We start from the raw sequence: 25,697 nt of genomic DNA, 5'->3' as shown, positions 1-25,697 counted from the left end.
GTGTCCCTCCATATTAGGTTTTATTGTTCTTTATTTATTGCTTATTGCTTATTACTTATTGTTCATAAATATCTATCATCATGAAACAACTATCTGGATATCAAAAAAGATAAAAAAGAAAAAAGAGGAAGAGATAACCCAAAGCTTAAGAGGATCATTGAATAAATATTTTAGTAAAGAATCACATGACACAACGAAAAACCTAGTTCAGATTTTAACTAATGAATCAAATGCAAATGAAGATTTTGTTGAAAACAAGAATGACAAAAATGAAGAATTTGTGAGAAACGAAAGTGATGAAAATGAGAAATTTGTAGAAAATGAGAACGAAGAGAACAAAGATTTTAATGATTTAGATGAAATTAAAATTGACAAAACTAAAGATATTGATAATTATTGTGATGATGAGCATACAAACGAATATCAATGTTCGACACCAAGATATAATTTGAGCATATTTGATCCAAGAGTTTGGGATAATCTTGATACAAAAATGAGAGATTTACTTGTGGAAAAAGATCCTAAAAGAGAATATATTCTTAAATTTCCTTAATTAGAGGAAGAATCTCGACACTTTTCTCCTACTTACTATGTTCAAATGTTACCAAATGGTGAAACTCGTGATCGAAAATGGTTAGTGTACTCGAAGGAGTTAGACAAAATATTTTGTATTTGTTGTAAATTGTTTAAAGTAATACACACTAAAAGTAATTTAGCAAGAGAATGAGTTAATGATTGGAAACATTTATGTGACAAGCTTAAACAACATAAAAATAATGTTGAACACCTCACTAATCTGAGAGCTTTTGTTGAACTACAAATGAGATTAAAGAAAACATCAACAATTGACAAAGAAATGCAAGAACAAATTAAAAAAGACATAAAACATTGGAAACACGTTATGTTAAGAATAGTTGTTGTTGTCAAATGTCTTACTATACATTATTTGGCATTTCATGGTACACATGACAAAATTTATAAAGATGATAATGGTAATTTTTTGAGTCTACTTGAAATGATTATAGATTTTCATCCAATAATGCAAGAGCATTTTCAACTTATTCAAGATAAAAAGATTCATTATAATTATCTTAGTCATAAAATTCAAAATGAGTTAATATCTATGCTAGCCTTCAAAGTCAAGAATGCAATAATTAAAAAAGTAAAAGAGGCAAAATATTTTTCAGTAATTCTTGATTGTACACCGGATGCAAGTCACAAAGAACAAATGACTCTTATATTAAGATGTGTAGATATTTCAGACACTCCAATTAAAATAGAAGAGTACTTCTTAGAATTTTTAAATGTAGGAGATATAACTGGTTTAGGTCTTTTCAACGAATTACAAGAAATTACAAGTTGTTTTACAATCTTTAGAACTTGATATTGATAACGTGAGAGGGAAAGGTTATGATAATGGATCTAATATGAAAGGCAAAAATCAAGGTGTGCAAAAGAGATTGTTTGATATTAATCCTAGAGCATTTTACATGTCATGTGATTTTCATTCTCTTAACTTAGTTATTTGTGACATGACAAAATTCTTGTGCTAAAGCAAAATCATTTTTTGGAGCATGTCAATGTATGTACATCGTGTTCTCTAATTCAACAAAAAGATGGAATATTTTGCTTGAATATATTGATGGATTAACTTTAAAATCGTTGTCAACTACAAGATGGAAAAGTCATATTGAAACAGTTAAAACAATACTATCTCAAGCTTCCCAAATTAGAGAAGCTTTGTTTAAATTAGCAGAAATAAGTGAAGACAACAAATTAAGTAGAGATACTGAAACTTTAGCATCCAGTGAACTTTCAAGTTTTGAATTTATATTAAGCCTTGTTATTTGGCATGATATTTTGCATAAAATTAACTTAGTTAGCAAAAAATTACAATCAAAAGATATGCATCTTGATGTTGCTGTAAAATAATTGTTTGGTCTTATTTCATTTTTTGGAAAATATAGAGAAAATAATTTTGCTTTTGCTATGGTTGATGCAAAAAAAATAACATCTGATATGGAAATTGAACCTGTATTTTCTACAAAACGTAAAATTTATAGAAAGAGGCATTTTGATGAGATTGTAAACACTGAAAGGGAAAATCAATCACCGAAAGAATTTTTTCGAGTAGATTATTTTATTTTAGTGATCGATATTGCTCTTGGGCAATTGAAAAGTAGGTTTGAACAGTTGCAATATTTTGAATCTATATTTGGGTTCTTGTATGATGTTGCAAAATTAGTTTCATTGGATTATGATGAATTGATGAATTCTTGTGTGAACCTTAAAAATACTTTAAGAAATGGTGACACTTCAGATATTGATGTAAAATATATGTTTTCAGAACTACAAGTTTTACAAGTAATGTTACCAAGTGAATCTTATGAAACAAATAAAAAATAATCTTCCATTCAAATATTAGAGTTTTTTAAAAAAATAGATATGTTTCCAAATGTGATGATTGCTTATAGAATATTAATGACAATACATATAACAGTGGCATCTGCCGAAAGAAGTTTTTCAAAATTAATATTAATAAAATCTTATTTACGGACTACAATGACTCAAGATAGGCTAAATGGATTAGCAATTTTATGTATTGAAAAGAATATTTTAGAAAATATTGAATATGATGCTATCATTGATGAATTTGCCTCTAAAAATGCATTACGAAAATATTTTAAATGAGTTACCTCTGTGCTTTTTTATTGGAATTTCATGCAAGATGATAGTATACTTGTATGATTAGTTACTGATCTCTATGTTCTATTGTTGAACTGTAGATCTTCCTATTGCTAGAAAGGTTTCGCTCCAAAGATTCCTTGAGAAAAGAAAGGATCGGTAAGTAATCCTTGTCTGCAAATGCACAAGAAGTGGTTGATTGTTTCAGCTAGTTTAATTGGTCTAACTCAAAATTTTCAGGATCTATGCAAGAGAACCATACCAAATGACTTCATCTCCTCAAGTGGCCACTTCCATAAACCAAGAGGACATCAAATCATGGCTCGGGTTGGATCCTGCTAAATGCAAAAAAATCACAGAAAATTTTGCCTGAATCGAATATTCTGTGAATTCTTAATCGTAAATTCATAATTAATGCTTTGTTAGTTTATGCATGCTTCTTTGGAAGAAGATTGTGCACTGCTATATTCCTTTGTTCAGTAGTCAATTGGTATAGATTATCTTAATATAAACAACTTCAACATATCGCTTCTTATGAGCATGTTAACATTTCATAGTAAAATTGAAGAGGAGTATCTTTATTAGTCTATATCTTATCCTTTTGTTCAAAAACAGAATATGATTACTGGAGCTGCTCAAATGGATGGCGGTATCCTCGTTATGTCAGCACCTAATGGACCAATGCCTCAAACAAAGGAGCATATTCTTCTTGCTCGCCAAGTAAGATTTCCTTGTCATTGCAATTGATTTTATTTTTAAGCACTATTTGGAATATTTATCTATATTAATTCAATTTTGGCCTTGTCACTTAAGTGGGTGTACCATCACTTGTATGTTTCTTAAACAAGGTTGATGTTGTAGATGATCCTGAATTATTGGAGCTTGTAGAAATGGAGCTTTGAGATTTGTTGTTGGTTGATGGCTTTCCTTGAAATTTGATACTTTCCGTTGTGCTTGACATTCTCTTAATTTAATGTAGAGCTCCTTAGCTTTTATAAGTTCCCTAGGGATGATATTTCTATCATTCTCACCCTAAATATTCTTTGAATAGAAAATAAGACTCCCTTGTTCATGTTGTAATTCAGTATCAAGTTACATGATGTCCCAACTTATGGAGGCTCTTAGTGTTATAATATCATTACACAATTCGTTTTAGTTGTATTTAGAAACAAGTTTGGAATTTTTTTAAAGATGAAATTAATTGTATTATGAAATTTAGGAAGGTTAAAATCTGTCCTTTATAAAATTGTATAAGAATTAAATTTGATCATGGTTTCTTTGGTTCGCTTCATTCAGGGTCCAAAAATTATAATTTCACTCAGGGCCCTTGGACAACCAGGACCGACTCTAGTTCAACGTCTTGGATTTAAAAATCTCAATATATGTTTGAAGTGGTCAAAATCTTTTTTGTTAATGCTAGTTATATCCTGTCGTGTGCATTCCAGGTTTAGACAATTTGATCTTTAAAATACACGAGACATTGCAAATATATATAGAGAGAGAGAGGGAAAACAATTTTTTAGAAAAAATAAAGAGAAATCTTTATAATTTAAAATTAAAGAAACTAATTTAACATTTGAACATCTCCTTTTGTACTTTAGATTTTTTAAATGATAATAATAATAATTTTCAATCCTCCACAAACATATTAATATTTAACTGATTCAATTTTTATCAATGATAATTTTTATTGACAGATAAATTTAAACGCCTAGTGAATCAAATCATAACAATTTATTCTAATATTTACACTATATTTGTAATATTTCTACTAAAGAATCAATGAAATCATCTATAACAACTATATTTATTCAGGTAATATCATAAGAAAAATTGCTAAATACTTTTAATCAAATTGTTTGCATAAAAAATAGAGTTTGAAATTTTTCATCAATTTAAAAGGCACAAAAGTTCATTGAATGGGAGATAATTGCTGATTAACCATCTAGTGAAGCAAACAGGATTCTCGTGATATGTTATCACAAAGCACATATGCAATATCTCTAAACAGGATTTTGCCTTCTTTGTTGTAATGAATTTATATTTCTATTTATTTAACATTAGTTTCAATATATACATCATTGATTTTTTTTTCAAAACAGAAACTTATTTTTTTTAATTGCTTTAAATTTGTCTAGAATTTTGGAGAAACGTAAGAAAAACGGTTAAAATATAATGGAAGTATATATAGAGAAAGTTAAAATCATGAACAATTTCACCTAAAAAATGAAAAAGAATATATCATTGAGTCTAGTCTACGTCAATAATCAGCATTTTAGTATTAGATTAATCATAATTTCTAATCCAAATTTAATTCACACTATTAGATACAACCCAACCGGAACTGAAATTCATCTAGAAAGGTACCTTAATAATTTAATCCTTGACTTACAGTAAATTAGAAGTACAAAACCTAGTAAAGTTTATTAAACAGATAAAAATATTAAATTAAAAAAACACCAAACAACAATCCCAACATCGCGGAACAGTCTCCGATTTGACAAAAAAAAAAACATCAACCAATTGGTGCAACAGATGTACCTCGCATAGATAAAGATGCAAAAATTGCACAGCTAATTTTCTGCGCCAGTGTTTAGTTCTGCCAGCAGAGTAGTAAGCTCCCCTTTCTGATGAAGTTTCACAGTATCTGTAGCAGAAATAATGGTCCAATGAAACATAGCAATGGTTATTACTTTTTGACTTCACTAAAAATGATTTTAAGAAAACAGTACATAGATCGTCTTGGCGGTTTAATTGTATTATATGTTGGTGAAGAGCAATTAAGGATAAAAATAAGTTGACATATAATGAAAATGTTCAAGGGTAATAGTTTCTATTTGTTAGAATAATTGAATTGATTAGAGTGGAAAATGTTAATGTTTTTAAAAAGGCCAAAGGAATCATTAGGTAACATAATAAATATCAATATTGTTATCTAGAATATTGATAGAGATGTGAATTCCAGAGTTTAAAGACTAAAAACATACTTTCATCTAATGTTTTTGACAAGTGGAAAGTTACCAACCCAAAATAAGTCATTTGATTAAAAAAAAAATCTCATCTTCATGAGAATTTCAATTATCGGAATCTCAAGTTGGAAAGGTCTTCAACTTTGTCAACATTTTAAACCCATTTTAATTCAAAAACATTTTACGTTGTCAATCTCACTCTCATGAATCCAATGATATGAATGATTAACATAATAAATATCAATATTGGTAGCTTGAATATTAATAGAGATGCGAGTTCCAGAGTCTAAAAACAAAGTAGAGTGCGTGATTTAAAAAAAAAAAACTCAACGCATATGCCCTCTTTGAGAAATCACTTCAAAGATAAATGTGTGACATGCCCACATACTTGAAAGAAAACTGGAAAGTTGGAGAATCATTATCCACAAATGAAGCTAAAGCATAAAGGTAACAGAAAAGTACCTGTACAGCCACCAATATGTTTGCCTCCTGCATCATAGAAAAAATTTAGTCAATCAACGCAAAAATTGTTTGCCTACTTTCCCAAATTTATGTGATTAAGTAAACGGACCATTTCCTATGATTAATTATTCAAGGGCAATATCGCAGGCTCAACTAAGAAGAGATTAGACCACCTTTGCAAAGATGAAATGTGCCACCCCCAGTTTAATCCCACTTGTACGGACTAACAAACTGTTTTATAAACTTCATAAAAGCTACTATTAACCTAGGTTTGAGCATTTTAGCCTTGAGGTACTGAAAAGGAGTAACTGCTGATAGTATAGCCCCCATTGAGTATTAATGTTACTAATTAGAAATATTCTAAGCTGAGTAAAACTGTAGGTCTTCAAGGGATGACAAGCCTTAACTGAGGTGATTGTGATATTTTAATTTAGTCTTGCATGTTAGGTTTTATAAGTTTGGATGAGTGAGCTATTATTAGCTTTAGCTTAAGCATTTTAAGTAGGTGTTTGAGCTTAGCAAGTCAATGAGTCAGTTTTCATCTAAGTAGGCCATGCCATAATGACATATGAGATGCAAATAACATGAGAGATGCAAAAGAAAGAGACAATGAAAACAAAGGTCTAGAAGTAAGAAGGAAATCACAAACACAATTTTGATTTTATGGACAAAATTGTTATAAATGAGACCTCTATAGATTCCAAACTGTATGCCAATCAAACTGCACTTCGTTGTTTGTTTTCCTTCTAAGAAAATGACTCAAACACCTTGAATGTGAATGGACTTCAGTTCCACCAATCTTAATCTAGGAATCAACACGACTAAAAACCTCATACTTCAAACTTCAACAGCAACTTTAGTGGAAAACAGAACTATGAAGTTACGGTGGATTTGGGCGAATAAATCAATCATATGATGCTGGCCTTTGCAAATGATTAAGATTGTTTCTTTTTTAACTTGATCCTCAGAAACAAGTACTACGATTCTAACAATCAGCATCAAATGTTTTGGAATTAATAGCAACAGCAGTTCAGCATTTTGTGTGATCTTTATATGTATTAACATAACAGTGCTTTTTGTGAGTATTGAGTGAAGGAGGTAGATACCATGATCATGTTTCCCATTCACATGATTGAGAATTGCATAAAAACATGAAGAACTTAAAATAGAAAAGATCCAATGGGTGAAGCTTGTGTCTTTAAATCTTGCTGTCATACCAATGAATACATTAGGAACAGTAAATTGCCCTGTCACTCTCTCCAATGCTTTCTGTATTTGTGGCCCTTGAGGACCTGAAATGCAATGGGAGCAAAGGTTACAGAAGTATTTTAACAGATTGGCAAATACTTTAGCACATTGTAGTGTCAAAAACAAAACATACAAAAAAGTCTATCAACCCAAATGAAGTTTTGTTACAATTTACAATTGTATGATCCAAGCTATGAACCCTTTCCCGTTCCTAGGTAGAAACTTTGTAAATTTTATCTCTCTATCTCATCTATGATTGTTTCTGCCACAATTTCCCCTATTCTTAAACATTCTTTTTGCATCATTCTATCGAGGGTTCCCTCTTTCATCCATGTCAATATTGCTTCTTCGTCTTGTTAGCACTTATGTGAAGCATCCCCTGATACAAAATCTAGTGAAGGGGATCTTCTTCATCTAACACATGTCATGCCTAAATCTCAAAGCACTAAATCGTAGCACATACCTTCTAGGAAGGGAAACAAAATGATGACATCTATCATAACTAAGTGGTAGCACATGGCATAACCTAGTATAACTAAGACTAGTAGCACGTACCATAATGAACAATGGTGGTGCCTAAGATAACTAACATGTAGCAACTTATCTACTAGGAACAAAAAATGGTACCAATTATGATAAATTGAAGGGACGCCTACGGGTAGCACCTACTATAATTAAATCGTTGCACCTTTTATGCTAAAGGGTAACACCTATCCGCTGGGAATAAATATTGATAGAACCTATCATAACAATAATAGTTACCGTCAGTAGAAGAAGCCCCCTTCACTAGATCTTATGTGAAGGAGGCCTTCACACAAGTTCTAACCCTATTTCTCCCTCCCCTTTAAGCACAGTTCCGTGCTATGTGTATTGTTTCATCTCGCAGAAAAAACAATAAGCAAATTTGATATGGCAATAGCATGACACTAAACCAAGTAAAACCCTGTGATAATTACGATCAAAAACCATAGAAGAATTCAACTTTACCAAGTTGATCGAGTTCGATAACCAATGGCTCCGCACCAATCCGCTTGAATAACGCCTTCACTTCCATCGAATACCTCCAATCCCCAAACACATCAGAAATTAATCAAGTCCCAGAGCATCGACAAAGTGATTGAAACATAATAGAGAACGGTACGAGAACTCACGAACACCAGGTCTTGGAGTAGACGACGACAGGGTGTTCGGCTATGGTCTTCTTGATCGATTCCTCCAGCCGCGATCCGAAGGACGAGGAAGACGAGGCGGGAGAGGACATGGATCGGACGGTAAAGGACCTGCGTCGCGTCGATGGCCCTCCCGCCTGGGAGATCGCGACCGCGGCCGAGGCGGTCGGGAGCGGCGGTGGAAGAGGGGCGCATTGTGGAGGGATGGCGGGATGCGGAACACTGCGTCGGCCGCAGCTGTTCTCGCTAGGGCAAAGTGGCTCTCGGCTGCCATGGCCTCTTAGCTCCGCCGACGGGTGATCGAGAGAAGGGAGACGATAGACGACGTGGCGAAACTTCTGGAAGTCGGGATTAAATAGACCGTCATTTTAGTTCAGAAAATTCGGATTTATCAAAATATTCAATCGGATTTTGATAATATTTTAACAAATAAGCCCTTTAACATTGGACGATTTACCAAATCATCCTCTTCGGTTGCAAGCCGATCATTTAATACTGAAAATATTTATATTTTTAAAAATAAGCTTAAGAAAGTAAAAAATAAATAACTGTAAAGTAGTTTATTCTCATTAAAGTAAAGTAATTAACAACCTCGTTCTCCCTCCCTCCATTTCGCACTTATAAATGCGACAAGAACATCGAGCTACAGGAGAGCTTTTGGAGTGCTCCAGTCGACGCGATGAATTTGATTCTTCCCGACGCGGCTCTTCTTGTCGTTGCTCAGAATCCTTAAGCTTTGCTTCAAGATGTCGATCTCTCGGTCTCGTTTCGAAGCCTCCCGCTCCATCGCCTCGACGCGCGACTGCAGCATCTCCGTCGCGTCTTTCTTCGCCTTCAGCTCCCTCTGGAGTTGCTCGATCGTGCCTTGTTTTCGAATGGTTGAAAGCTTTGAGAGGCGATTGACAGAAGAGAGAGAGAGAGAGAAAAATAATAATTCGTCACCTTGTCGTCGAGTCCTTTGGATGAGCTCGTCGAGCTCGGTCTTGATGGCGAGGTAGAGCTGCCTCCACTTCCCGACCACCTCCTCCCGCCGCGCCTCCTCCTCCTCCGCTGCCGCTTCGCCGGCGCCTCCCCTGGCCGCCGCCGCCGCCGCCTCTTTCAGCCGCTTCCGCAGCAATCCTGTCTCCTCCCCCCTCTCCCGCCGCTCCGCCTCCCACGCCTCGGCCCTCGCCGCCGCGGCGCTGCGCGCCTCCCTCAGCTCCTCCTCCAGCGCCGCTACCTTCGCCCGCAGTTGCTCCCTTTCCTCCGCCAGCCGCCGGCCATCCCTCCTCCCGCCGCTGAGTGCACTTCCCATGGGACTCAAACTACCATTCTGCTTCTTCTAGCTCGCTGAGAAGGAATGGAAGAGGGAGATAGAGACTCGAACTCCTTCTTGTTGTCATATAGCGCTCAGAAATCATTAACGATCTACCTTTGAAAATGAACTCGAAATCTTGCAGTATGATTTAATTCCTCTGGTAAACTCGATAACAATAAATAAAGTTTCTGGCCCGATCTTTGAGGGACGACAAGACGCCGATGAAACGATAGTCAAACTCTTTCCTGCACCATTTTCGTCGGTTTCTGACACCGAAATGAATCCTATTTATTACTCTCCGCCGATCGCACGCCTTCCCCTGTTTTCTTTCCCTGTTTGTGATGAGATTGCAAGCAACGCATCAGCTCTTGCCAATTTCATCCCTGTCGAATATAAATTTCCTAAAATATTTTAAATTATTTGATCGACCTAACTTCTTTATTTCTCAATCAAGATCAATCAAATTTATTTTAATAATGTTAAAATATTAAATCACAGCCGATTTTATTTATGTCTTTATTATCAAAATTAATATTTTAATATTTGAATACTTATTTAATTTAGATATTCATCTTAAGGGATCAAAATTAATATAATTATTGATATCATTGTAATAACTGACTAGTTTATAGTGGATCATATCTATTAATTTTACATCTAATGACTCTTATGAGTCCTCTTAATTTTTTATAATTTAAAAATATAGTATTATTTAGATATTCATCCTTAAATGATAAAAAAATCACATGACCAATAGGTTGGTGAAACATCTACGAGTTAATTGTTATAATGTATAATAGTTACCTATTAACTACTACAATGTATAATAATTACTCATTAGCTGCTACACAATAGAACATGTTTAGGACATGAATCCTAAAATCCAATTTAGAAATAAAAAATTAGAACAATCAAACAACTTAATGATATTTTAGATAATTCATGTTCGATAGGCTATCTTTTGATAATTTAAAGGATGCTCATTTGACGGTAGGGTGTGCATTTTGAAGTATTGTTGGACCATTTTTAGCCTTCACCAGAGTTGATCAAAATAAGTTTAATTAAAATATTTAAAGTTGTAATGATTTTAATTAAAATTATCTAATTGAATAATATTGAACTAAATTAGATTAATGCTCTTTTAATTTTATAATAAACCGTCCATTTTAAAAAATATATATTATATCTTTTATAAATACTATGCTTAAGCACTCGACTAAATTTAAATCGTACCCAATTTAGCATATCCTGTTATTCCTAACATTTAAAATAATAATAAATTGAATCTCTAGTAATAATTAATTCAATCTTCAATCTTTTATATATAAAAAACATGTCTAAACTTATTTAAGTATCAAAACAATATGCGTAATTAAAAACATATTATCTACCAAATTTAAATTAAACTTATATATATATGCACATACTTGCCTTAATGTTGTAATCGGTTATCTTTAAATAGATAGTGAGAGGATGATCATGATTCCCAAAAGCATACCTCTTTAGTTACTTACCGAGAGATACATCTCTTGATGATCGGTGTCAACCGTGTCCTTTGGTAATCAGCATTTTCCAAATTCCAACTCGGATAAGATTGACAATTGAGGTTTTCTATTGGATGCTAATTTGACCCAAATTCAATTTGATCGAACTTGAACTCAGCTTAACTTGATCCAAGCTCAATTTGACTTTGATTATCAGCTTAATATTTGACTTGACTATGCCATATGGGATTAGCTTTCCTCGGTGTATCAACGTCCATTTATAAAGTAATATACCTAAACTTGTCAATAATTTTTGAAATATTTCCCCCCTAAAATATCAATAATATATAGATATGTAGATCTGATTGACAATTATTATCGTGACAACATCGATGGCCTATTTCGTAGACCAATAATTCATGATCTAATTCAATGATTTTTTTTGTGTAAAATGAATTATTTGCATCTTCAAATAGTACGATGATAATGGATAGACATGACTATTTATAAATAAAGATAATTAATAATTATATTTTCTATAAAAAAATAGAGAGAAAGATTTTCTATTAGTATGCCCTTTTCTTTTCCACTTTACAGTTATAAATAGTACATACTTAAATATTCTGTGTTATGTTTTAATATATTTTATTATATTACATTATTCAGTGAAGTAATTTCATATTATTTTTGAATTTTTAAAATTTATTTATAAGTTGATAAGAAATTTATTAATTAATATAGTTATGTTCACAAACAAACTTTTTTTTTCATTAACATTAAAAATCTAAAAATTATTCAAATTTATTTTTTAAAATTTAATGAATTGTTAAAATTTATTTAATCGACCTTAATAAGCTATCGTCGCTGGAATGTGGAAGCAGGTTCAGTAAACTCGGGCGGCGTCGGCGATGGGGATGCTCTCTGCTCTCCGACAGCGTCCGCTGGTGCCTTCCACATCAACGGTGTCGCCGGCGACCTCGGCGGCCTCCTCGCGGAGCCCTAACTCCGCCGCCTCATCGTTCCTGTGCCGGGCGCCTGGGGGTTAGCCTTCGGAGGAGCTTCCTCCGGCCGGTGAAGGCTTGGTGGGCTCCCTGTTAGAGGCCGGGTAGGACGTGGCTGCCACCGCTGCCATCTGCTGGCCACCGAGCGCTTAATTCGTGCCGCTGCGGATTCCGGAGGAGCAGCTCCTGGTCAGAGACGGCGCTGCACACGGGGAGGAGGCCTAAGCGCTGGATGCGACGGGGAGAGGTACGACGCGGCGATGCTGCACCGCCTCATGATGCTTCCGCCGGCGGCCGCTCCGTTGAACCCCATGACAGGAGCCAACGACCCAGATTACTCCCTCATTATTTTTGCATGTAATAATCAAACTGTAAATTTCTATAACCATGCCTTCTTTTTGAGTAATTTTCTAAATGCCCTAAATTTCTATTATTTTTTTTAAAATAACTCTAAAATTTGATAACAAAACTAATAGGAAATTGATTTTAGGGATAATTTAGAAAAGAAAATAAATATTTTAATTTTCAATATAGATATTCTGATAGTAAAATAGAAATGTTAAAAGATATTATAGCATTAATGAAACTTTGAGGATGAATTGATAATTATTAAGTTACGAGGGGCATATTACAAATTACCTTTCTCCAACCCCCGTTCGATGACAGGATTTATATACCATCGAACCCTCACCGCCATCCACCACCGCGCCGCCGCTATGGAAACCGACAAGGTGCCGTCTTCCGCCGCCAACGCAGCTCCTCTCGTTCTTTACGCCCTCCCTAACCAAAACCCTAACCTTACCGCTGATGGCTCCGACGATTCCTCCTCCGCGCCGAAGCGGATCTCCGCTGCGGCTCCGAAGCGCTTCGTGAAATCGCACATCCCCGAGTCGATCCTTTCCGATCCCGCCATCAACGCCGCCGCCGCCCTCCTTCCGTCCAACTATGACTTCGAGGTCCATAAGACCGTACACCGCATCGCTTCTTCCGGCGCGCGCCGCCCCGCGCTCCAGCTCCCCGACGGCCTCCTCATGTACGCCCTTCCCATCGCAGACATCCTCCAATCGGCCGCCGACACCCGCCTCGACGAAGTCCTCATCCTCGCCGACCCCACCTACGGCGCCTGCTGCCTCGACGACTTCGCGGCCTCCGCACTCTCCGCCGACCTCCTCGTCCACTATGGCCACTCCTGCCTCGTCCCCGTACCTACCTCGCGCCTCCCTGTCCTCTATGTTTTCGTGGACATTCGCGTCGACACCGATCGCCTCGTCCAGGCTGTCCGTTCCGCCTTCCCTTCTTCGTCCAAGCTCGCCCTCGCCGGAACCATCCAGTTTGTCTCGGCCGTGCATGCTGCAAGGTCACTCCTTTCGGCCGATGGCTACGAGATCACTGTCCCCCAGGCGAAGCCGCTCTCCCCTGGCGAAGTTCTTGGATGTACCGCCCCGACGATCCCCCGGTCTAAGGGTATCGATGCAGTCGTCTTTGTGGCGGATGGCCGGTTCCACCTCGAGGCATTCATGATCGCCAATCCTGAAATCCCTGCATTCCGCTATGATCCATTCCTCGGCGTGTTGGTTCTCGAGCAATATGACCATCAGGGGATGAAGAAGGCAAGGAAAGATGCCATTTTGGCAGCCAGGGAAGCCAAAAGGTGGGGAATCATACTCGGAACACTCGGGAGGCAGGGTAATACAAGGGTATTGGACAGAGTGTTGGAGCATATGGAGGAGAAGGGTCTTGAGTCGACCACGGTGCTCATGTCGGAGATATCACCTACTAGAATTGCGCTGTTTGGGGACTCCATAGATGCTTGGGTACAAATTGCTTGCCCAAGACTTTCAATTGATTGGGGGGAGGGCTTCACCAAGCCTTTGCTGACAACATTTGAGTTGGACATTGCGCTGGGATATGTTCCCGGTTGGTGGGAAAAGGAACAGGCGAGAGTGTCCGTAAACACTGAGCCAAACACCTGTAAAGAAGAGAGTTGCTCCTGTTCTAAGTTATCGGATTGCAACTGTAAAAGTGATACACATGCAGGTTACCCAATGGATTACTATGCACAAGATGGAGGGGATTGGAATAGCTCATATGTAAAGAAGAAGCCTCATAGTAGCGGAATGAGACTGCAGAGAAGGATAGGTAACAAAACAATTCATTAGCGAATTTCTTTTCTTTAATTTACTCTACTTGAATTTCATGATTACTCTCTCTTTTACATGTTTATGAATAGTGTGTTAAAATGTCTCTAACATCAACCTCGTTTAGAATTACAATCCATATGCTTATATAGAGAGTGAAATCTAGAGAATCTTTAGTATAATCCTTCAGATAGTTGTGACTGATGTTTGTGAGATGTAAATTTAGTGTTTCTTTCTAAAAATCATCCAAATTGATTTAACATTCTTTTTTACATTTTTTTATTTGCTAGATATTACATTCCTAGAATTCACCTTTTACTCTCATGCATGTTTCAAGTCTCATGCTGATTTTTGAATATTCTTAGATTTGAACTTCTATTCCTAAAAACAAAATGAATACTTGGATATTTATGTTTTTACTTTCAAGATGTCATCTAAATAGCGCCCTTTAAAAAGCTGATCATCTTAGAAATCACTTTGAAGTGCTATTGTAACTTAATAAAATAGCGTTTTATTCTCTCGTTGTTTCGTATATAAGCACCAAATGAGCACTGCCATCTAATGGAGAGAAAAACTATTTCTTCTTTCTAGCCATTTGTATTGCATTTTTCTTGTTAAACTTCCAGGATGCATATTACATTGTTAACTTTGGCATCAAAATGGCAACTTATCACTACTCTTCAATCGATTCCTTTGGTCACCAAAACCATAGACTGACACTAAACTAAACAGTTGCTGCTCAATTGCATTTAACAATGAAGTTCTTCTTTGCATTGGAATTCTCCTGATAAAATTGCCTTTTGTCTCATAAACATCTTGTCTAACCTTCACACATACTTAAGCTTGTCTTCCTAAAGACATCTATATTATTCTGTGAACATCTATGTAGATAATGCCTAGCTTTTGCGATATTCTTGTTTTTCACTTCCCTTTTATATTCTACTTAAAATTGCTAAATTGATATTCTTCTTTTTCATTTCCATTTTGTATTCTACTTATAACTGCTACATTTTTGCAGGAAGACAGTCTGAAGTCAAGACATGAGATGCTTCAACTATTAGACACTGTTTGCTAGTTCTTAGACATGACACGCGGCAAACTACTTGCGACAATTTATAGTCACCAACTTGAATTAGGAATCAAAGTGATTAGAGAAGCTTTGAAGATACTGATGGTGATATATCTTGTGGTAAAGATTACTTGAAGCATTATTAAGGCATGCAATTATCTATTATTTTTTTTTTTTACTTATTAAATGCTGAAATTTATGTGAGGTTGAACTGTATTCATGCTGATATTTATTTTATTTTCCAACTACTAGCAATCAAGTGGATTTTGTTAGTTTCTGGAAGTGTTCATAATGTTCGAGAGGTCAAGAAATAGAGATTTCAGAGCTTTGTTACATGACTTTTGAGGTTTAGCAAGAACACTAGCTGTAGCTTGAGTATATTGTTGTGGGATCTAATTCTGAAAACAATAAACTCAACTTGATATTATTACAATAATATTACATGTCTCAACAAAAATGGATTGTTAAGGCAAGGTCGTGGAGTATTGATGCTCATCATTGATTCAACTACTTAAGAACTTGCTCCATAAGTATGTGCCAAAATTATTTAGAAACTTTACCTATTTTCGACTACTTTATGTTGATAGGCATAGAGAAATTTAAGTCCTAGTCGCAAAAGTTTATTATAATCTGTAATCTTTTTTGTCTGGTTGAATAGACAATAAGGTTGAATAACATATACACAATAAACTTTGAATAACAAGGAATCAAGGATGAAAAATACATAAATTATTTTTCTTGGTTTGATTTTACTTTATTAAAAAAAATGCATCTTATTGCAGAAGCAGATTGACTGAAAGTGTCAAAGCTCTAACTACATGACTTCAATTAAGTACCTGATTCAATACTTCAATTACATGATGCATGATAAAATTGCATGAAAAATAAATCTTCAAGTTGTGTTTCCTCTTATTAGGGTGCTCAACATCATGCCCAACCTTCTCTTCATGACAGTGGAACCTTGCTTCAGAATATATATGACCAATTCTTGTTTGTTTGTTTGTTTGTTCTTAGGATTTCTTTCCTAGAGCTAAGCTGACTCGTAATGCCCGACCTTCTAATTCCTGCACAATTTGAAACGAATCATCGTCATCAAGTTGAATCTTATGAAGGTGTTTGCAGTCATTGAACAACTCTATGCAAGGCCATATCATTAGGTTTAGCATAAGGATTGCCAAATTCATTGGTATCTCCTTTGATGTTAAAAGCTTGTTACTCAGAATCATGAAGTAGTTAACTAGGATTACCATTCCGTTGAGAACTTCCATGGCATGTTCCATCTCTTCCTTAGTCGAATAGCAGACAAAGCCATAGCCCCGAGACCGACTTGTATCTCCGTCGTAAAGAACCCGTGCCCCGACCACATTTCCATGCTCCTGAAACACTTCAGTCAGGACCTCCGAAGTGACTGACCAAGAAAGGTTGCCGACGAAGAGCTTGTGCTCGCTTTCAGGGTACAATGGCTCTTTAGGCTTTGGCTTGTCGGCGAAGTTCACCCTCATTGACCTGCCACCGAATTGCTGTAGTAGAACAACATAAGCACACAGTTACCTTGATTTCGAACTGTTTAAGATCGATCAGTGTGATTTTGCTACAAATGTTAGGGCCTTACAGTTCCATCGAGATTGTTTATGACTTGTTCACAATCCTCCACAGAGCTCATGGTGACAAAAGCAAACCCTCTGCTTCTTCCAGTGTCCCTATCATAAAGCACCTGAAAGCAGGGTCCAAATGGTAAACCCCCCTGGTTAAGCAAAAGAGCAGAATTGTTTGCTATAAGATTTCAAATTTGTGGTTTCGATTGTGTTTCTGAAACCGAAACTGGACTGTCGAACCTATTGATCCAACAGAAGAACACCACTTTTGAATCATATAGAGCAGGTTTTTTTTCTTAGGAGAAAGAAAGGGAAGAAATCATTGATGAAAACTAAGAACCGAAGAAGGGAAAAGGAGGCCGACCTCGACCAGCTCGGGGCTGGCGCACTCCTGGATGATGCCGGCCAGCTGCGCGCTGTCGCAGTTGTAAGGCAGATTCCCAAAGTAGAGTTTTGTCTTCTGAGCCGCAGCGGCAGTATCGGTGGATTCCTCCAGCGGCTGTGCCTCTGCTTCCCCTGTTTCTTCCGGTGCCTCCTCCTCCTCCTCCTCCTCCTCTTGGACGGCCGCGGCGGTGGCCTCGTCCTGCGCCACCGCTGCCAAGGTCCTCGGAAACCTGAAGCTCTGAGGATTGCAGAGGTGAGCTACGGAGAGGAGGTGCTGTGGGCGGCAGGCGCGAAGGGGGAGGGGAAGGCGGAGGAGGACAGCGTCGGAGGAGGGGAGCTTGGAGGGGAGAGCACGTGGGGTGATGGTGGTGGAGAAGCACGAGCCGACTGAAGCAGAAGCCATCGGTGAGTGGGCTTCAGCTGCTGGTTGATGGTGGTGGTAACGGAGTTAATGGCGATCGAGGGCTGAGGAGGAGGAGGAGGAGGAGGAGGAGAAGGTGGAGCTGGAGGTGAAGAGGGTTATCGAGAGCGAGTGAGGTAGAGTTGGGATGACGTGGAGGGGTTGGGATCCAATAGAGAAGGATGTGGGTGGATTTTGGATTTTGTGATAAGGTTATTAATTTTATAACTTAAATATTGCATTTAATTGCCCTTTATTTCCTTTTTCATATGTTGTGTTTTATTTGGACGAAGGAAGAAAAGAAAGAAAAAAAAGAGAGACATTAGTCTTTTTTATTAGGAAGAAAGTCGAGTAAAGAAAGAATTTGATGATTGAATGAATATATATATATATATATATATAATTTAGGTATTCAATTGTTTCAATCGATTAATTTCAGAGATGAATGATTTTAAAAGATAATTGATATGATTTTATAAAAAAATTTGATTTGATACTTACAATGAGATTTTTTGAGAATCAATGGGGTAAATATTCTTGTTAGAAATTAATATTAAACATTTTTATTTATGTCCAAGGGCGAAATGAAATTTTATATGAATATAAAGAAGTTGAATATCTCTGTTCAATTAGATTCTTGCATCTTTGTATTTAGGAAAAGAAGACGAAAGGAAAACAGAACAAAAAAGAGAAATAAACTGAATTGAACCGAATTAATTGAAAACTAAATAAATCAATTTTTTTCAAACCAATCAAACTGATCGAATTTTTCAATAAAAATCGAATAAATCGAATTGATATTTTATCGATTAATTTGGTTTTCAACCGAATTAATCGATTTTTTAAATATTATGAATATTTTATTAATAAATTAAAGATTTATAAATTTATTTACTTAAAATGTATAAATTTTTTTTCTAATTCGGTTTAACCGAATAAGAAATTTTAAAATCGAAATCGAACTGAATTAATCGATTTTTTTAGAAAAAATAATTAAAATTCTGAAATAACCAAACCGAATTAAAAATTCGGTTCGGTTTGATCGGTTTATTCAGTTTAACTGATTTGTTTGTTCACCTCTATCCACCACCACATCATCTTCCTTCTTTTTTTTAAATTAATATCGTAATTTTTTCATTTAACTAATTTAGTTATTGTACTTTAATTATTCACTAATTTATTTTTTAAATGTCCATTTGATTTTCATAAAATTATTTTTAGAATTATAAAAATCTCCCCGCCTTTCCTTTCCTCCCTCCCCACACTACACGACTCCTCGCATGCCTCGTATGCATCGTCGTAAACGACGTACCCTCCGTCGCAATGCCGCCGCTGCGGACGCTGCCCAGGCGGCTGCGGACGCAGCCCAGGCCATTGCGGACACGGCCCAGGCCACTGCGGACGTAGCCCAGGCCGTTGCGGACGCGGCCCAGGCCGTTGCGGACGCGGTCATTGCTGCCATAGGAGCACCAGCATCGCTTGCAGCACCAGCACCGCCTGCAGCACCACTGGGGCAAGCCCACCTCTACTTCGTCGACGATGATTAGATTGCAGTGCGACTGATCTTGGTTTCTTTTGATAATTTTAGTTTCTTGTGATAAAATTTTTGTGTGTGGTAAGAGATCTTTGTTAATACTTGATAACATCTCTCTTTCTTAATTTTTTTGTCGTGAACTAACCGAGCCTGAATCCTATTCCACTCGCCGCGATTCCGCTTCCCTTCCCCCTCTTCTCGCGATTATAGGTGAGCAAAAAATCGGTTAAACCGAATAAACCGATCAAACCAAACCGAATTTTTAATTCGATTCGGTTATTTCAGAATTTCAATTATTTTTTCTAAAAAAATCAGTTAATTCGGTTCGGTTTCGATTTTAAAATTTCTTATTCGGTTAAATTGAATAAACCAAATTAGAAAAATAATTTATACATTTTAAATAAATAAATTTATAAATCCTTAATTCATTAGTAAAATATTCATAATATTTAAAAAAATCGATTAATTCGGTTGAAAATCAAATTAACCGATAAAATATCAATTTGCTTTATTCGATTTTTATTGAAAAATTCGATCGATTCGAAAAAAAACAATTTATTCAGTTTTTGATTAATTCGGTTCAGTTCGATCGATTCAGTTTTAACCGAATACTCACCTCTGATTGTTGTCATAGTTCAATTTAATTGAATTAAATAAGATTGAGGAAATAAAGAAAAATAATAATATAATACTTAAGGAGAAGGAAAGAAATTTTATTTAGTTGAGAATTAAGGAGAGGTGGAAGTGTGGAGAAGAATTGGAATTACAGGTGCAAATGAATGGAGCTTGTTCACAATTTTGTTCTAACCGATTCAAATGATATTTGATTCATATTCAAAAATATAGAATTTATATTGAATTCAAACATATTTAATAATTTTTTAAATCAAAATTAAATTTATAATATTTTATTTAATTATTCATAAAAATTTCATGAGTCGAACTCCAATCAATTTTTTAATATAAATGTGCTTAAATTAAAATTTAAATAATTTAAATCAAATTCAAATTTAAATCATTTTAAATTATAATTCAATTGCACTTAAATGAGGAACTCAAGCTGAACTCGAATACAAATTTCATTTCAACATAAATTCGAGCCATAAATCATTAATGTTTTCTAATCTCAAATCAAATTTAAATATCATATATATTTTTCAAACTTGAATTAAAATATTAATATTTATATATTATTCTTTTATAAAAAGATGGGATCACCATCCCAACGATCCCACACAGTCAAGTAAATCGAACTATTAATAAGATATTATATACTCTTATTTTCTTCTGTAAATCTCTAACAAACTCAATTATGCTCCAGTAGCTTGCAGAATTATCATAATTTGACTCTATATAAGTTTGCACCCCTATTTAGAATCACGAAGAATTATCATAATTTTTGCTGAGTCAACTAACGTCGGTAGCAGCAATTATGTTGTTAACTTAATGGCTTTGCCTTGATAACCTCCGCTACATAGGGATTAAAGACATTGTACTACATCTACCCTTTATCTGAACTAGGCCAAACGCCTACTGTAAGTCAATGGAGATATACAATCAAGGCAATGAGTTGATGGCACAAAAAAGATTATATATTTCAATCATTATAGTAAAAGATGGAATCTACTATTCCAGTGGCTCTATACGGTCGACTCTACGATCATATATGAAAAGGTAATTAAAAAATTACAATTAACCACTACGAGGATAAATATTAATGTTATTAGCAATGATTTTGTTGTCCTTGATGACCTACCTACCTCGATGTAACCTTCATCATCTCTCTACTCCAACTAAATGCTTCCATGTAACCTCATTCTCCATCGCACCACCTTCAATAAACTTCTATATGCCTTCCTCCTCCTGGACACCAACCTCCTTCACAATGCCACGTTATGAAGCTTTTTTGAGAAACATATTTTTTTCTTGATTTATCTTGACAACTCATCTTTCTTAAAGATAAAACACAACCCTAGTTGGAACCATAAGAAGAAAGGCGAATTAAAATGACAGCCATGGAAGATCAAATAAGAGAATATACCATGGATGAAGTCCGCTCAAGGTGAGGCAGAATAGCTTCATTCATGGGCAAATGCCTTTAAGAAACAAATACTCTCTTGTTCTTTGAAAAACCTCAATTAGTGCAGCCTCATCTGAAAAAGTAATGATAGAGTATTAGTTTTGGAGCAATAACTGAATAAAACTTGATAAGAAAAGATGCCATTAGTTAGTTAGAATAACTGTAAATAAAAAGTTAATATCGTCTGACAATAAAATGACAAGGAAACTATAGATGAAATTCCAATAAAAGAAAGTAATATCCACAGAATCATGTTGGAATGTGAATGCAAGTCAATAAGCTGGAAATTTGCCTCCCTTGGTAAAATCACACACACACACACACACACAAAAGAAAACCAAAACAATTTCACATAATTCAGTGTAAGCCTACTGTATGAGAGAAAAATACAACAAACATCAACAAATCGATATCCACACTTGATGTAATATCCCATTAATACACTCTAAACTCCTCTCACAACACCAATGAGAAAAAAGAACAATCTCACTTCCTCAAATACTTCCTGGACATCAAAAATACTCTTCTTGAGGCGAAAACTCCCTTCTTTACAAGCAATATAATTTTGTTAACCTCCAAACATAACCAAAGATGTCCTAGGCTCCAAAATGCTCAACCAGTAAAAATCACAGCAGTCCCACCAAAAAATCAATCCTAGACACTCTAAAATAAAACTTATTTCGCAGCCTAAGCCATCTGGACCAGATGGCGCAGGTGACTACTACAAGTGCTAGAACTTTCCTGGCACAGCATTAGGCTAAAATTCATCTAGCCAAAACAAAATCAATGCAACACAAATCCATGGCCTGCTTCATTCTCTTATGAAGCATGGAAATTTATCAGAGACAGGTAGCACGATGCCATTATGGAACACCATGTTGCGTAATACTGACAATTGAATATATGCTTCTGTCTAGAGAATGACCCAAAAGAAACACAGGCCACTCTTCCAGAATGAAAGCAGCTGATAGGAAGAGTAGTCAGAAACAGGAAACTATATACGGGTATTTACTAGGTTAGCCCCAATATATTTGGTACAATGCCAATTCCATTGCCCTCTAAAGAGGCAATGATTGTAAGACTGCCATACTGTTCCTTCAATTAAAGTTAAAATGACTAATTCTTATAACAAACACTTCAAATAAATAAAATAGAATTGCTAAAATAAAACTACATTGCAGTCAATATAGTGCAGTAATAACCACAGAAAATAGATGAACAAATGCCCTCAAGACAAACCAAGATAAATTTCTTCAAATTTGGCTTACCTTTTCCTTGACTTGATCGTGGCCACTACCATATCACCAATGCAAGCAGGACCAAATGGGTTCATGCGTTCATAATCCCCTTGACATATATAATTTAACCGTGAACTTCTAGACTGCTGACTGTGGCAGCCAACTAGAACACAATTGGCAGAAGAAATTTTTTGCTTGCTGTTTCTGTTCCTCCTCTTCCTATCAAAATAGCAGAACCAAATCAGCATTTGCATGACAATTAAAAATCTCACATTTATTTCAACAGTAACTTTAGGATTAACCATGTTAGAAACTTTACTTAATATTCATTGTGCCAAAAAAAAAAAAAGAAAACGTTCGTCAACTGAATTCAACTTCGGCAGTTTTCATCTCACTTTGAGGGCCAGGAATGAAATAGAAGAAAACCCTTCTTTAACACAAATTTTGAGTCATATAAAAAAGTTGTATGACAACACTACGATTATGTCATTTCTATTTGAAATTTAAGAAGAAAATCATCTTTCTGATTTTGCGTGATCCAAAACACTTCCTATAGAGCAAAATACTACTCGCAAAGATAATTCATAAGCAATCATAACTATGAGCATGATCATATACCTCAAGATCATCTTTCTGGTTTTGCGTGATCCAAAACTATTCCTATAGAGCAAAATACTACTCACAAAGAGAATTCATAAGCAATCATAACTATGAGCATGATCATATACCTCAAGAGTTCGACAATCTAGCATCCAACTTTTCCGCCACAAGTGTTATCCATGCCTGATCAATATTATTGAAGCCTCTGATGGTATCACCACCAATGATAATAATTCCCCTATCTCCAAGCGGTTGTAAGATGACTGACTGGGTATTACTTGGAAAGAAGGGCAGCTCAGACCTTCCTGGATAAAGAGAAAGGTTTGCCAAGTAGCTCTGCTTTCCAGATGACATCACATTCTTGCAAAGCGATCCTTTAAGCAGATCATGGACATCAACGGCCATCGCAGCGGTATTATCATTTTCGGATACGGCTGCGGCCCCAATTTGGAGAAGACAATCGCCTCCATAAATCACCACCAAGGATCTACAACAAGTGCTGGATGAAATGGAGTCCCACACCCATTGCAACTCACGAACGGCAAGATGCCCAATACCGGTATTCATACGCCTACACTCCACGCCACAAGGAATGACCATAGCAACAGATTTCGGTCGAATCGACAACCACACAAAACCAGAAAGGAGGTTGATCACCGCCAACGAAAGGGCCAAAATGTCTGCTCTGGACTGTGAACTGGATGCGTCGGTCACAAAGGCGATGCCTGAAAAAACGCGGTTGAGGAGAACTGCAATCAAAGACAGACCCCCGACGTAAATCGGCAAGCTGCGCACGATTCCGTCGTTGCTGGCGACCCAATCGCCCACAAAATCTCGTCTGGGTTTCAAATTGATGCGACAAAATCGGGAAGAAGAGAAAGAGGATCTAGAGAGAGGAAGCGATGATGGAGATCGAAGGGGGCGGAGAGGAAACGGAGACAGAGTAATCGCCGGAGATCTCAGCGTTGAAGACGAGAGCATCTTGAACGGGATGAGATAGAAGAGACAGAAATGCGACGATAATTCATGGGGGAGAGAGGGATCCAAGTATTTATAGGGGAGGAGCGTAAGGGTTTAACTGGGCCTTTTAACGGGCCAAAATTGGGCCATGGTAAGACTATAGTATTCCATGTTTATTTTGGGTCACTTGGGCCCATGCGACGGTTTATAGTGGACTCAAGTTAATTCGCGGGTTCTCAAGTTAATTCGCGAGTTAAGAATTTTTTTTTAAATTTAAAATTAAAATAAAAAAGATAATGAGTTTGCAAGCTTAATCTGTCTAATTTATAATTTAAATTTAAAATTTTTAATTTTTTTTTTTTTACTTTTTAGCCTATCAATCCATAATTCAAACATAAAATTTTTAACAAAAACTCTTTTTTGAGTTGAGTTATGTGACACATACATGTTTGAGATTGTCCGATAAGTAAGAATTTATAATTCACACGAAAAAATTTATATATTTTATTATCTAAATCATAATAAAAATTAATAATGTAAAATTTTTTGAGAATAGTAAAGTTAGTGGAAGTGACAAACAATGAAATATGGATAAAAAGAAAGTAAATATAAATGTTTATTTTCTTTCTTTCAATATTGTTTAAAAATTGCTCCAGTTATTGAAGAATGTCGTAATAATACTAAATCATATATATGATGAAACATCCCTTGAAAAACTAACTCACAAGACACGATGGAAATAAGTTAAAAGAAATAATATTGAGAATTATGAAACTTATTTATAATAATTAAAATTTGAAATTTATAAAGATTCTATTTTATTTTCAAATCATAGAAAGTACGAAATCAAAGAATAATTAATGCAATGAAAGAGAGTTGCAATTCAAATATGAAATGATATTTATCGTTAAATTATTAAAAGGTACTAAATGAGTTGGATGTAAATACACTTTTATGATTAAACGTGATTTAAATGGTAATATAAAATGATATTTATTACTAAAGGATATGCTCAATAAAATAATATTGATTATAAAAAATATTTTTATCCATCTTAAAAAAATATTTATTATGTATTATTATGATATTAGTGACTCATTATGAATTAAAGTTACATTAAACAAATATGAAAATAAATTTAAATTTTATAAATGAAAATTTTTAAGAAGAAATATATATAGACCCGTTTCAATTAAAATAAATTAAAATAAATTAAAAAAATCAATATACGAGTTTCAAAAAACTTCTAGATAATTATAAATTTAATGATATCATCAAAAATATTATTCATCATTATATATATCGATAATTTAGTAGGGAGAAAAATATATTTTAAATTTAAGATGGCACTTTGTTAAAGTATAGTGGAGTTGATTATATTTAT

The 25,697-nt window shown here is 35.4% G+C and overlaps 5 protein-coding genes and 1 pseudogene across 5 annotated transcripts; 2 read left to right on the top strand and 4 right to left on the bottom strand.

Moving 5' to 3' along the window:
• The first annotated feature begins 80 nt into the window (after positions 1-80).
• Positions 81-3,587, top strand: LOC141812945 (uncharacterized; annotated as a pseudogene).
• A 1,452-nt stretch (positions 3,588-5,039) lies between these two features.
• On the bottom strand, positions 5,040-8,841 carry LOC141813462 (monothiol glutaredoxin-S10-like). The gene is given in 6 exon segments (XM_074701430.1): positions 5,040-5,332; positions 6,117-6,143; positions 7,334-7,408; positions 8,352-8,425; positions 8,516-8,720; positions 8,723-8,841. Coding segments are annotated over 6 exon segments (540 nt in total). The 5' UTR covers positions 8,808-8,841; the 3' UTR covers positions 5,040-5,258.
• Positions 8,842-9,139: 298 nt separating this feature from the next.
• LOC141813461 (uncharacterized) lies at positions 9,140-9,827 on the bottom strand. The gene is made up of 2 exons (XM_074701429.1): positions 9,476-9,827; positions 9,140-9,397 (listed from the first exon to the last, which is right to left on the bottom strand). The coding sequence occupies exons 1-2, from the start codon at positions 9,825-9,827 to the stop codon at positions 9,177-9,179; spliced, it is 573 nt and encodes a 190-aa protein (XP_074557530.1). The 3' UTR covers positions 9,140-9,176.
• Positions 9,828-13,031: 3,204 nt separating this feature from the next.
• Positions 13,032-15,797, top strand: LOC141813807 (uncharacterized). The gene is made up of 2 exons (XM_074701791.1): positions 13,032-14,454; positions 15,472-15,797. Exons 1-2 carry the CDS (start codon positions 13,032-13,034, stop codon positions 15,495-15,497), a joined length of 1,449 nt encoding a protein of 482 aa, XP_074557892.1. The 3' UTR covers positions 15,498-15,797.
• A 536-nt stretch (positions 15,798-16,333) lies between these two features.
• LOC141813702 (28 kDa ribonucleoprotein, chloroplastic) lies at positions 16,334-17,973 on the bottom strand. Its single transcript, XM_074701677.1, has 4 exons — positions 17,482-17,973; positions 17,135-17,236; positions 16,770-17,042; positions 16,334-16,586 (listed from the first exon to the last, which is right to left on the bottom strand). The coding sequence occupies exons 1-4, from the start codon at positions 17,902-17,904 to the stop codon at positions 16,533-16,535; spliced, it is 852 nt and encodes a 283-aa protein (XP_074557778.1). The 5' UTR covers positions 17,905-17,973; the 3' UTR covers positions 16,334-16,532.
• Positions 17,974-22,784: 4,811 nt separating this feature from the next.
• On the bottom strand, positions 22,785-24,350 carry LOC141813958 (protein COFACTOR ASSEMBLY OF COMPLEX C SUBUNIT B CCB4, chloroplastic). Its single transcript, XM_074701961.1, has 2 exons — positions 23,482-24,350; positions 22,785-22,972 (listed from the first exon to the last, which is right to left on the bottom strand). The coding sequence occupies exon 1, from the start codon at positions 24,332-24,334 to the stop codon at positions 23,483-23,485; it is 852 nt and encodes a 283-aa protein (XP_074558062.1). The 5' UTR covers positions 24,335-24,350; the 3' UTR covers positions 22,785-22,972; position 23,482.
• Between the last annotated feature and the right edge of the window lie 1,347 nt (positions 24,351-25,697).

The sequence above is a fragment of the Curcuma longa genome, chromosome 20 (assembly GCF_044706935.1).
Source record: "Curcuma longa cultivar G26 ecotype Majalengka, Jawa Barat chromosome 20, ITB_CL_G26_1.1, whole genome shotgun sequence".
In the NCBI taxonomy this organism is placed as follows: Eukaryota; Viridiplantae; Streptophyta; class Magnoliopsida; order Zingiberales; family Zingiberaceae; genus Curcuma; species Curcuma longa.
The sequence above is the reverse complement of the archived record's forward strand: the minus strand, read 5'-3'. Positions and strand labels throughout refer to the sequence as shown.